At 38.9% G+C, this 13,232-nt stretch overlaps 2 protein-coding genes across 2 annotated transcripts; both read right to left on the bottom strand.

The window, feature by feature from the left end:
• Window positions 1–267: 267 nt before the first annotated feature.
• LOC110093821 (oleosin 16 kDa) lies at window positions 268–1,231 on the bottom strand. Its single transcript, XM_020818819.2, has one exon. The coding sequence runs from the start codon at window positions 1,063–1,065 to the stop codon at window positions 511–513; it is 555 nt and encodes a 184-aa protein (XP_020674478.1). The 5' UTR covers window positions 1,066–1,231; the 3' UTR covers window positions 268–510.
• An 8,860-nt stretch (window positions 1,232–10,091) lies between these two features.
• LOC110093843 (ethylene-responsive transcription factor 2-like) lies at window positions 10,092–11,671 on the bottom strand. Its single transcript, XM_020818859.2, has one exon. It carries the CDS (start codon window positions 11,408–11,410, stop codon window positions 10,688–10,690), a length of 723 nt encoding a protein of 240 aa, XP_020674518.1. The 5' UTR covers window positions 11,411–11,671; the 3' UTR covers window positions 10,092–10,687.
• Window positions 11,672–13,232: the final 1,561 nt, after the last annotated feature.

Here is a 13,232-nt window from a genome sequence, read left to right as displayed (position 1 = left end):
GTTATGATGACCAAAGGCCATCTTGTCCTTTAAATTTTTTTTTTTTTGGAATAGGGTAGGCGCTATTCTAAAGGGAGCGGTTGGCTGCATGATTAATCCCTCAGCAAGGCTGCCGGCGTAATCTAGCAATGGCACACATCGGCATCGGACCCACACTTGTTTTACTCCACTGAAGAGGCGATGTCATAGTAGAGAGGATCTGAACCCGGAATAGGCGATTAACATTTCATGACTTTGCCTAACCAAGTTCTCTGCAGTTCCACAAACTTCGTACAAATCTAAAATATTTTCCAAGAGATGAAAGGCATTTATTCAAACATGCACGACATTAAAACAAACACTTGACAAAATACAAAACCAAACGTAGCTGCTAAAAGCACAAACGACGTACACGTACTCACTGCATCCTCATCAAACATCACTTCCACAAAGCCCCCTCGCCCACAATAGACGAAGAAACCCAACACATCAAAGCAACAAAACAAGCTAACAAAGACATGGAACGCCAAATCAAGAAGTAACATGCTCGACCTTCTGCTGCGCCGACTCCTTTATATCCCTCGCTTTGGCCGCAATCCTCGCACGCGCTTGGTCGATTTGATCCGCCCCCACGGGATGTTGACCTGCCAAATACCTATACATCCACGCCAGCACGGAGAGCGCCGCCACCCCGAACCCGCCGGAAGTCAAGAAGCCGCTTATGATCAGGGCGATGGCGATCGCCGCCGGGACGAGCACCGGGCTGAATATTACCAGCAGAGGCGTTGCGATTGCCAGGACGATTACTGTCCCCGCCATCGTCAGCCCGGAGATGGCTAGTAACGAGCCCCCTGTGGCAACCGCCGTCACGGCTTTCAGTAGTTGATGCGCGGTAGATTGTTGCTTTTGATGTTGCTGCTGTTGTTGGTATTGTCCGCGATCTCCTCCTCTGCCGTAATCTGCCATTGGAAGGGGTTTAGTTGGGGAATTTCGTCGAACGGGTTGGGGCGGGGTGGGACGAAAGGTGGAGGGAGGGGGTAAAAATAGGGAGGGCGCAGGGGAGGGAGGACACGTGGGGAGGCGCATGAAGGGGGGATGAGCGGTGGCTCTGCATGGGGAGGGCGGCGCGGTGACGCGTGACGGCGGTGGGGTTTGGGATAGTTTGGGGATGAGGGAAGAGTCGATACGAGCGAGGTTGGGGTGGGATCTGCTGTACTACCGTAAAGCAGAACAGGAGAGTGGGCCGACAAAAACCATCCATCATAATAGTTATTTAGGGTTTATGAAAAAAGCATTGTTTAGTAAATTAATATACAATTAATTACTGTTTTTTTTTTTTCATGTGATATAACTTGCTTCATTTCATTCACATAAAATTTAGGATCATTTTGAATGGCTAACCCGGCAGGTCGTACGGGTCCGGTCCGTGTTAGATTTTTTGACTTGTTTGCAAAAAATTGGTTCGGATTCGGGTTAGGTTAATTAGTGTCAGGTCAGTTCCGAGTTCGACTTGAATCGGACCCGTGATCCAAATTTAACAGCCATAATTGAAGTCACCTCTAGATCTAACAAGAGTAAAAAAAAACAATATTAATATTAAAGCTTGAATAATTTGGATCTCAAACTTGGGATCTTATGATTGGAGCCAAACAACCCAACTATTTGGTCAAAATGGGATGCATGTACTAATAATATATAATATTAAAGCTTCTTTTCAAACTCACAATATAAGTTGACCACTTGTATTATGGCAAAAGTTGCAACTTTAAGCATGTTGACTTTGACTTACGATGTGACAAAGTGATCATCTTCTTGATTCTAGAGGATTGCTAGAAAAAAGAAGAGGGTTGAGTTTGATCTAAAAGGTACTTATATTGTTAATTTTTTTGCAAGTGCAAGTGTTGTACGCCCAAATATGCTCGAGGCGCAACTTAATCAAATTTGCATTTTAGTCAATGTGCACTTGCCGTGGGTCATCTAGGACTCGCCCCAAATCGTGGAATCACTCAGCCTAAGGAGCTACTGGCACAATCAATAGAAGGGACTTGTCTATGCCTATCTCCAACTAGCGACTTCATCGACAAGTCAAAACTTCCTAATCTCTCATAGTGGGTTGTCCATATGTACTCATTGATGTTGTAATTGATATTTTCATGTGTTTTATAGAGCTTTGCTCCTCATATAACAAAAAGCTCCTTCTAACGCTTTTATTAGTCCTGTCTTTGTTCTATTGTCTCATGAGCTTGAGTTCTTAGGGTCCCACAAACATCTTAGTTTGGCAAGGTGCTTGAATGAGTTATATGAATTTTGGGCTCTACTGGCACATTAGTCTATTCACATTATATTTTTGTAGAGAAATATTATATCTTATACAAATATTACATAAAAATATTTATGATAAAATATCTAACTTTTAATTGAATAGATAAATAAAAATAATCTGAAATAAAAGTGGATGATACACTATTTGTTTTAATTAGATCACTAAAACAGGCCTCAAATTACAAATTTTAATGTTAATTTATTTGAGGTGTATAGTAATATCAATTTTAGTTTATAATTTTATTTGAAAATAGGCACAAACTTGCTTTTATGCTTTAAACCTCTATGAGAAATTTTGGATTTATTTGGGCGGCATCTGATTATTTGTACAAGTAATTATTAAATTTTTATAAAAGAGTTTTAAAATAGATTATATTTGTAATTTAATTTTTTTTAATAAAATTATCATACTCTAATAAATAAGATTATAAATAATAGCTTATCATTACAAAAAATTCTAAAACAATATAAAAAAAAGCGGTAAGAGCTTTTGCAAATTTCTGCATATTGTAGATATGAAAAGGCTTCCGCATGAATAAAACATTTTGCACTAAAAACAATTAAGCGTGATGTACCATAAAAAAATTATGTTTATCAAGCATGAATTTTGAGATAAATTTAAATTGAAAATTTTCAAAATTAAATCTGAAATCATATGAATTCTGATTTCAAAAAACTTATAGTCAAATTAAACGTCTCGAAAAGATAAACCAAACGACACCAAATTTAACTCAATTCGAGCTCAAATGGGTTTGAAATGCATTTGGAAGGTTCAAATCATAAATTGGGTGATCAAAAGATTTTTAAATGTTGCATGCTTATAGTCTAATCGAGCAGCTCGACGAGTCAAATCAAGCATGTCTAATCGAGCAGCTCGACGAGATGAAACCAACAAGTCTAGGATCCTCAAATTGTGATATCATTAAGGAACTCAAATACTCGATAAACTGTCAATGATCAAGGAGATTGATATCGGCCGTATATTTGAACTACTCCCAATGTGCCCTTAATCTTATGCATATTTACTAGTTATGTCACTCTTAAAAAATTATAAATAGACCCCTCATTCCTCACTAAAAGGAGGACCAAGCAAGAAAGGGAGGAAAAAAAGGAAAAAGGAAGAGAAACTTGAGATCTCTCTTGCCACCAAGCTATTCCTCAACCACTGCCAAGCTACCAATCGTCGCCGGACTTTTGCTGAACTTCAACCTAGACACCAAACGCCACCTGGCTTACGCCCGACCACTGATTGTCGTCGGACTTCCATCCAGCCACCAACTGACTTCCAACTCATGCCCGACCATTGACCATCACCATACAACAGCCTTTCTGACCTCTGTCGCCCACTTACTACGATCCTTCCGACCTTAGTAACTCGACTATGGTCATTTCGATATTCGTTGCTCGCCGGACTACTGTCTTTCTGACCACCATCATCAATTATGATTTTTTCAACCTCATTCACCTGCCGACTACGGTCCTCCCTATCACTGGCACACGACTACGATCTTTTCGACCTCCGTCTCCCACCAACTACTATCTCTTCAACCACCATCTCTAGACAATGGTCACCTCGACCACCGTTGCTTAACTACGATTCGTTCGACCACCGCTACTAGACAATGATCTTTCCGACCTCCATCCCCCGTTGGTTACGGTCCTTCAGACCACTATCTCCCGATTATGATCTTTTTGACCTCTATCGCCCGCCGACTACGGTTTCTCCGACCACCATCTCCTGACAACAGTTTTCCCAACTACCATCGTCCGACTATAATCCTTCCAACTGTCGTCGCCAGACTTCGGTCCTTTCGTCCTATGTCGCCCGCCAATTATTGTTACTCTGACCAATAGCATCCGTCGATTATGGTCCTGGCGATCAAATAAACATGTCAGCACTGATTCTTCCAACTCCCATCATGTAATGCACTCTATATAAATGTATATTTGCTTAATCAAGGCAAGACCTATCCCCAAGAAAGGACCTCATTTGTAATCGATTGTAACAATAGTGGATTCATTTAAACTGGGCAAAACCAGGAGATTTTTCCTCTTTCTAGGGGTTTTCATATAAAAATTATGGTCTCTTATGAATGTTACACCCCTACTCTTTATCTATTTGTGATAGATCTTCGTACAAAGCTAGGGCGTTAAACATTATATTTCTCTACCACCGTAAATATTTTAGAATGCAACAGAGCGACATGTGAAAGATAAATTATCATTTATTTAATTGTTGTAAATTTTGATAATTTGTTCATAAATAAATTAATTAATTAGTAAAGTGATAATTGATCATAAACTGCTATGTTTTATTTTTTTAGTAATAGGTTGCATTTTAAAATTTTGTTTGGGATGACTTTATTAATTGTTTCTGAAATTATTATATAGAAAATAACTTTTTAAAACCGTTGTATAAAACAAATTTTTTATATAAAATATTTTTAAAAATAATAAAAATAGATTAACCAGATTAAATTTATGATTATAATCTAAAAAATAAGATAGCAAGAAAATAATCCCTAATAAAATCCATGTTTTCAAACCCCAAAATATTTGTCTCCTCTCATATTTTAAAATTATATAAAAAAAAATTTTTGGATGGAAAAATTATATCAAATTTTCATTTGAATTAAACTTCCAAGACAACGGGTTTTAGACTCTTAGTGGATCAATCAGTTGTACGTGGAAAAAAAGTTGGCTTGGAAATTCTGCACCTCGTGCCTAATTAGCAGGAAATTTGGTACGTCATATTCGTTCTGCCTGAAAGCTGACTTGAAGCGTCAATACGAGTTTGAATGGAGAATACCGTTAGCATCCCGTCGATCATGATCCATCATACCAGCTGACCAATCTTCTACCTTATTCTTTGTTTAGGAAAAAAAAGATAAATTATTCTGTGCGGAATTGGGACAGAAAAAATCATTCAGCTTGTTATGTATTTATCGTGCATTTGTAAAAACGTAGAAGATACTCAGTAGACACAATGCAAATCAGCAAATACTAAGTAAATATTCAGTAAATATTTAACAAATACTTAATTGTGAGTAATTGTTTAATATTTACTGAGTATTGATAATAACACAGCAAATACGTAGTAAATCCGGACAGTTCTCCCCGTCCGAACTACGCACATAATAATTTCCCACACAAATAAGAGGTGCACACGTATAAACCGTTATGAAGTCCATCTAAGAAGTAATTAAATAAATTAATTATGTAAATGGCTTATATTAATAATGATTTAATTAATTAAATGTTTAAATTCTACCTGGACACCTACCACTGCTGGACTTCCACCTAGACACCGTCCGCCACCCATGGGCGGATCCACCATGGTCTTAGTCCGGACGGGGAATTTTTGGAATATTTATAGGGGATTTTTTGGAATATTTTAAGTATTTTGGGCATTTTGACCCCCCCCCCCCTTAAAAATATTATCAATCCTAGGCATCTTTGCTCATCCCCCTATAATTTTTGTATTGCTCACCCTGAAAAAAGAAGCTGGATCCGCCCCAGCCGACACCGGACTTCAACCCGACAATCGTCGGACCACCTCCCGACCGTCGAACCACCGCCCGGCCGCCGACTGTCGTCGGACATTAACCCGATAGTCGTCGAACCACTACCAGTCTACTGACCATCACCATACTTGCACCCGGCCGCCGACTGCCAGCAGACTTCAACCCGACTGTCGTTTGACCATCGCCACACTGCCTCCCGACTGTTGACCACCGCCAAACTTCAACCCAACCGTCATCGGGCAACCGCGTGGCCGCCAAACACCGCTGAGCTTCCACCCGACCGCCAACCACTGCCAGACTTCAACCCGACCATCGTCGAACCACCACTTAGTTGCGATTGCCGCCATACTTTAGCCCAAACATCGTCAGACCGCCACTCAATCACTGACTGTCGCCGGACTTCCACCCGGCCTTCGTTCGTCGTTAGATTTTTACCTGAAGCTAGACTTCTGCTCGTCACCAGACTTCCGCCAATCGTCGGACTTCCGATCATCGTCAGATTTTTTTCATACTTCTACCCGATGCCAAACATTCATCCATCACTTGACTTTCAACCTCTGTCGCCCGCTGACTATGGTCCTTCCGACCTCCGCTCGACTACGGTCCTTTCGACCTCATCGACTACGGTCCTTCCAAACTTTATCGCCTGCCGACTATGGTCCTTCCGACCTCCTCCATTGAGTTTAGTCCTTCCGACCTCCTCCGTCGACTATGGTCCTTCTAGCCTCCTCCGATTATGGTCCTTTCGACCTCCTGCACCAACTACGATCCTTTAGACCTCCTCAGTCGACTACGGTCCCTCTGCCCACCGTCACTAGACTACGGTTTCCAACCTTCATCGCCCGCTGATTATGGTCCTTCCGACCTCCTCAGCCGAGTGCAGTCCTTCTGCCCTCCTCCATCGACTACGATCCCTCTGACCACCATCACCATACTACAATTTTTTTTACCCCCATCATTAGACAACAGTCTTTTCGACCTCCGTCATCCGCCAACTACGATCTTTTCGACCTCCTTCATCTGCCAACTACGGTCCTTCCGACCTTCGTCGCCCACTAACTTTGGTCATTCCAACCCTCGTTGTCAGACAATGATCTTCCCGACCTCCGTCGACAACAGACTACGATCCTCCCAACCTTCATCGCCAACCAACTATGATCCCACCGACCAATCGAACAAATCAATGTTTGTTCTTCCAATTTCCATCGTGTAATGCACTCTATAAGATGTATATTTGCTACATCAAATCAAATCCTTCCCCCCAAGGAAGGGCCTAATTTGTAATTCATTGCAAACACTAGTAGATTCATTCATATTGGGCCAGGCCCTGTGGTTTTACCCCTTTTCAGGGGTTTCCATGTAAAAACTCTGATGTCTCTTATGAACGTTGCACCATCTTTTTCATCTACTTGTGTGCTAGATCTTCATACAATGCTAAGATGTTAAGCTATATATTTCTCTATAGCTGCGAATATTCCATGATGCAACACATATATATGATTAACATAAGAGAAAAGAAAGTTGGGTGAATTAAGAGAAATCGTAGTATCTCAAACTCAAAGAAACGCATGGGCAAATTTACGTCGAATCAAGATTTAACAAAGAGAGAAACCCTAGCTTCTCAAACTCAAAGAGATCCATGAATAACTCTGCGCCAAATCAAGATATGTTGTTATATTTTAATTACAAATTTGTGAAAATTATATTATTCAAGTTCTTACGATTAAGTGTTTATACAATTAAGTCAATTTTTATGAGAATGAAGACTTTTATCGGTGAATCCAAAGTTTTCTAACAGTACGTTCACAAAATACGATGACAAAGAGAGAGATGATATTTAATCAAGTAGTAATGAGATAGTCTCCAAATAATCAGTTAAGAAATTTGCATCATAGGAAATGCCAAAATTTTATAGCTCAGTTAAATCATATAATGATTGGGTATATTTCAGATAAATCATTCAAAACGAGCATAAAAAAAAAAGTATTCCAGTCAGTCAAAATCGAGCCACATAGAAACAGCAGCAGTTCTCAATAATATGAAAACTGGGCCATATTAAAAATATTGCCAAAGAAATTTATAAATCATGATGCAGAAGATAAAAACAACATGGCAACTCAATACGGAATTGATCACTTCCTTCACAATATATATATATATATATATATATATTATGACATTAATTAAAGTAATTAATAGAAATAAAAAGTGGAAAACCAAATCCGTCGTCACTTAAGAGAGAGATTATTATGTGCGGAGTTTGGATCGAAGTTGTGTCGGGTTTTTGTGTGTGTACAACAAAAGCGCACTAGTGAATAATAACTACACATTTCCTGTTTATACTCATAAAAATCGGATGGTTCTCCCGTCAAAACTTCGCACTAAATAATCTCTCCACTTGATAAGTAATATGCACGAAAAAATTGTGCATAAATAGAAATACATAAATTATTCTGTGCGGAGATCAGATGCAGAACGTCGTCCGAAAACCCACCAAAATGTACCACGTCAGCGGCACCGACCAGTAACGAGCTGCGGTACCAAACATAGAAAAGATATAAATAATAGAAAGGTAATTCAGCCTTTTTCTTTCGAAGACAAATGGCGATTAGGAATCGTTCGTATTTCTGTAGGCCCACCTCTGTCGGCCGAAAGCCTATATGCTTCCAATCCTTTGAAACGTGATGCATTTGGCTTCCTCTTTCCTAACACAAATAAATACAGATGGAGCTTCTATTTTAGAAATAGACATTGAACTTTATTAACGGTGGAAAACTCTGATGTAGGTTAGGTCACACTATTCTTTATGTTTCTACCAGCATTTGACTTCCTAGATTGTCAGACAATTAGCCTTAGAATTAGGAATATATATATATGCTTGTGACCTAAGCTACATAAAGAATAGTGTGACCTAAGTGGGTCGGGTCCGGGTCCGGGTCTGGGTCCGAAAAACCGACCCGTTTGCAAAAACGGGTCAGGTCAGTTTCGGGTTGGACCCAAATCCGACCTGTGACCCGATCCCAATTTTGACAGCCCTATTTATAATGTCGATATTCTCATCGAGGCTAGCAGTTGAATGCAGTTACGAAACTTGATGAACATTGAGGTGGGACGGGCAAGACGAAGAGAAGCGAGCAGATGGTTGTCTGACATGGTAGAAGAGATGGTTTAATGTGGAGGCATTGATTATGAAAATCAGTTTGTCTTGGCCTGTTGGTTGGGAGCTTTGACTACCAACAAAGAGGTCTTAGATTTGAGTCTTGCATGTGATGTTTATATGAGTTTATCTTAATTGGTCTAAATGTCTCCCCTCATACATAAAGAATCGGAGATTTAGCATTTTTATTTAAGCTTGAAAATTAAGAGGGGGAATACTTTGGGATGTCCCAATAGGAGGAAATTGCTGTCATTTGAAATCCGATGTTCTTTATATTTTGTTTTCTTGTTCAGAAGAAGTATAGAAGTTGGATTCGTTTGGCTAGCTAGGTCTCAATATCAGACTTTTGGGTAGAGTTAATGAGTTGTCATCATTTGTCAGAGTTGTTGAATTAGTTAATTATCCTATTGAAAAATTCTATTATGCTGTTGGCTTCTTCATTGCTGAATTTTTCTTTGAAATTTTATATTTTTCTTATGCTTTATTAGTTTTATTTGCTTTGAAGAAATTTAGAAATTCTGTAGTTAAACGCTATTGAAATAACTGTTTGGCGCTATTATTTTTTATGAATCTCTTTAACCGCCGATCTAATCTTACATTTGAAAACTTTCAGTGAACCTTCAAAATAGTCAAAAATCTCGCTTAATTAGGTTGATTTAGATTGATTATAAGGGCATCAGGTGCGCTTATATTTAAACTAATCATGATTAAAGGAGGATCATTATTATAACTGAATTCCTGCTGAACACATTTCTTCATAACAAGGTTTATTATGGAGGAACTACTGAACCTTACAACACTAAGAATGCTGAAACATCAATTGAAGAAACCATGGCGGTATTTCTTAGAGAAATTATTTTGTGCGGACGTCAAATGCAGCTCTACATTTGGAGACCAATCAGAATGAGCCACGTGAGCGGTACCGAGTGGTACTGAGCAGTAACGAGTCGCGGTACCGACGTGACTCATTCTGATTGATCTTCCAGGCGACGTTCGGCATCCGCACAGAATAATTTCTCCATTTCTTCGGGCAAAACTTATGCTATTTTTGTGCCAATTTCTTTTACAGAAAATCACTAACTACTCCATTTGATTTTGAGTCAATAACGGATCCATCATAAAAGATCTCATGGACTATGTAATCCATCTATTGTGTCGTACATAAAAATCCATTGATGAGTTGGATCCTTCATTAAAGAATAAAACAAAGATCTTCAAATGTCTGTATACAATGCCAAAGCCACACAAAACCCCAGTCTAGCAAGCTCCACATCAGCCAACCCCTCCAAATATCCCGAAAAGATTGAAAAAAGATTACTCCAATTCCTTTTTGTTTTTTTTTTCATAAAGACACCTCCTCCACTTCTGGATTAATTATTCTGTGCGGACACCGAATATCATTCGGAGATCAACCAGAATATGTCACGTCATCCCTTAGTTTGATATTGTAGCTTGGTACTGCTCTGTATCTCGACTACCATTGATGTGATACAATCTGATTGACCTTCGAACAAAATTCTACATAATAATTTCTCCCACTTCTGCAATTTGTTCATTTTATAGTTACAATTTGCCGCCTCCCCCTAATTTCCATTCTGTGCTACTTCCGCATTTTAAGTGGCACTTCAATCACCGGTTTAACTAACCAAAATACCCGACACGAGTCAGTTGAGCGACCATCAATCCCGGGAATCCCACGGGGCTGTCACCGGGCCAAAGCCTGAGCCGGCAACTGAAGCTGAACCAGAGCCGGAACCGTCGACGGAAAAGAAGAAAGCGCCGCCGGTAAACTCGGAGATCTGCCCTCCGACGCCTCAACTCTCTTCGTCCTCTTAGGCGACACTTTCGATTGCGAAATTGGAGTTGAAGACAAGGAAGCAGAGAGCTCCGGTGAGGCTCGTTTCGCCAGCGACGAGACCCCATCGGGGCAGATTCGAAGGGGGAAATTGAGGAGCGCGCGAGATCCGCGCATCCTATATGCGGCGCGATCGTATGCGACTGCAGCCTGCTCAGCCGTCTCGAAGGTCCCCAGCCAAACTCTAGCCCCATTCTTTGCCGGATCCCTAATCTCCGCAGCGAACTTTCCCCACGGCCGCTGCCTCACACCGCGGTAGTGCTTTCTTTTCGACGAAAAATTTGCTGGTGCTGGGGGCGGCGGTGACGGCGGATCTGGCTTGATGGAGGTGGTTTTGCAGCCGTCGGGAAGCCAGCCGTGGTTAAAAGCGTCGTGGAGAGTAAGATAGACGACCATGTCGTCGGAGTCGTCGACATGGAAGGGGAGGTCGCTCCAATGATCAGCAACTATACTTCCGAAGCTCAAGCTCCGGCGGTACATCGGCGGTGGCGGGGATATTGCCGCGGAGGATGGAAGCTCTTTTACATCGAGGAGGTGATGCCTGATGGGTTCAAGCTCAAGGCTGCCGAACATTTTCTCCAGGATTTTTATCTCTGGACCTAAGCATAGAATTCCGTTCGGCTCGCCGGAGTTTGATTGTGGAAGTAGATTGGTTTGCGGGAGGGATTTATAAAGGAGGATAAGGTCCAGTTTAAAAAGCTCCGGAGCTGGAAATCGTGATTGCCTCCGTGAAATTTCAATGGCGGAAACCACGTGTGTTATTATTATTTTTTTATGATTATAAATTTCAGAGGTGGGGCTGGGAGCTTCTTCTAGATTGACGTACTCGTGAGGTCGTCAGCACCAACCACTGCCATGTGGGGCATTTTTTTTTTTTTTTTTTAATCTTTTCGTGTCTGATATCTTCTAGCCAGGTTTACTATTTTAAAAATTTTTAACAAAAAAACTAAATATAAAAATTTTTTATATTAAAAAACTGATTTATAAAATAATTAAAAAAATTAAATAAAAAAATTTATTACATGCATATAGAACAACCATCAAAATTTTTGTCTCGTATTTAGTATACTTAATAAATCGGACGGTTGCCTTAATCAAAACACACGTAATAATTCCTCCAAATAAATTTAGTTTTCATTTGGAGCAATTTTTTCAGTGCTTTCTAAATCAGCTTTCTTGTACAATTTTATAAAAACAATATGAAAGTTGTCCCAAATAAAATATCTTAAGAAGTTTAGAAAGAAAATTGTTTTTAGGACTAATATTTTTTTCTATATGAATGAAATCATTAATAAGATTCATATAATCTCTTTTAAAGATTTATTCTAAAATTAAAATTACTTGGAGCCTACAACTGTCAATCCAATCTTTCAAGCTGGTGTAATAAAGTCCATGGCTCCATATGAGGAGAATTTATTATGTGCAGAATCCGAATGTATTCGGATTCCAATCACCATGAGCCACGTCACTACATGCAATGGGCCCCGGAGTGCATCTGATGACGTGGCATGTGGTGATTAATTAGAATCCGAATGCATTCGGATTCTGCATACAATCATTTCTCCCATATGAGAGGGCTATAGTTCTGATGACATTGTGCTGGAAAAAAAAAATTTTTTTTTCCTGGTCGGTCCAGTTTACTTCTCTATTGGCTGACGAGGTTTTTAATATTCTCCTTACTGTAATTGATTACTTTTGAAAAATATGGTCTCATTCTTTGGTATTGAAACATGAAGAAGTCTACAATTATTGGGCATAATTTTTAAACTATTCCATTATAATTAATATAAGGATATTTGGGCATAGTTTTTTTTTTCTTTCATAACTAAAATGAAATAAAAAGATTAAAATTTACCGATAAGAACAATATACAAGATAAAAATATATCTATAATTATTATAATTAGACACATTGAATTATATATTATAACACTCCAAGATCGATTTAAAGTGAATTTTTTTTCTTTTATCTTTATTATCTTTTTAATAACGAGAAATCTATTATTATTATGGAAATAAAAAAACAGACTCTTTAATACTCAAATACCTTTAATATATATTTAATAAATTGATGAATTAAACTATAAAAGTTTTATATAGGAATAGGCTATTTTGACATTTTGAGTTTATTAGGGTTATATACCACTAGCTCGTTGTATCTTTGACTACATTATACTCCTTTCCATATTTGATTTTTCCATACATTGATATTTTGAAAATAATATTTATTCATATCATAATTGATCTTCTAAAATACAATCATGATTATAATAAAAAAAAATTAGACTTAGATCTCTAAGATGTAATTAATCATAAGAGTTTGATTTTATATCATGCTTGAACTCATATAGATCCCAATCAAACTGATTTTTGATGACTTACTAAATTCTATTAGT

Source organism: Dendrobium catenatum, unplaced genomic scaffold (genome assembly GCF_001605985.2).
Source record: "Dendrobium catenatum unplaced genomic scaffold, ASM160598v2 fragScaff_scaffold_1557, whole genome shotgun sequence".
Classification (NCBI taxonomy): Eukaryota; Viridiplantae; Streptophyta; class Magnoliopsida; order Asparagales; family Orchidaceae; genus Dendrobium; species Dendrobium catenatum.
This window is presented reverse-complemented; position numbering and strand designations above follow the sequence as displayed.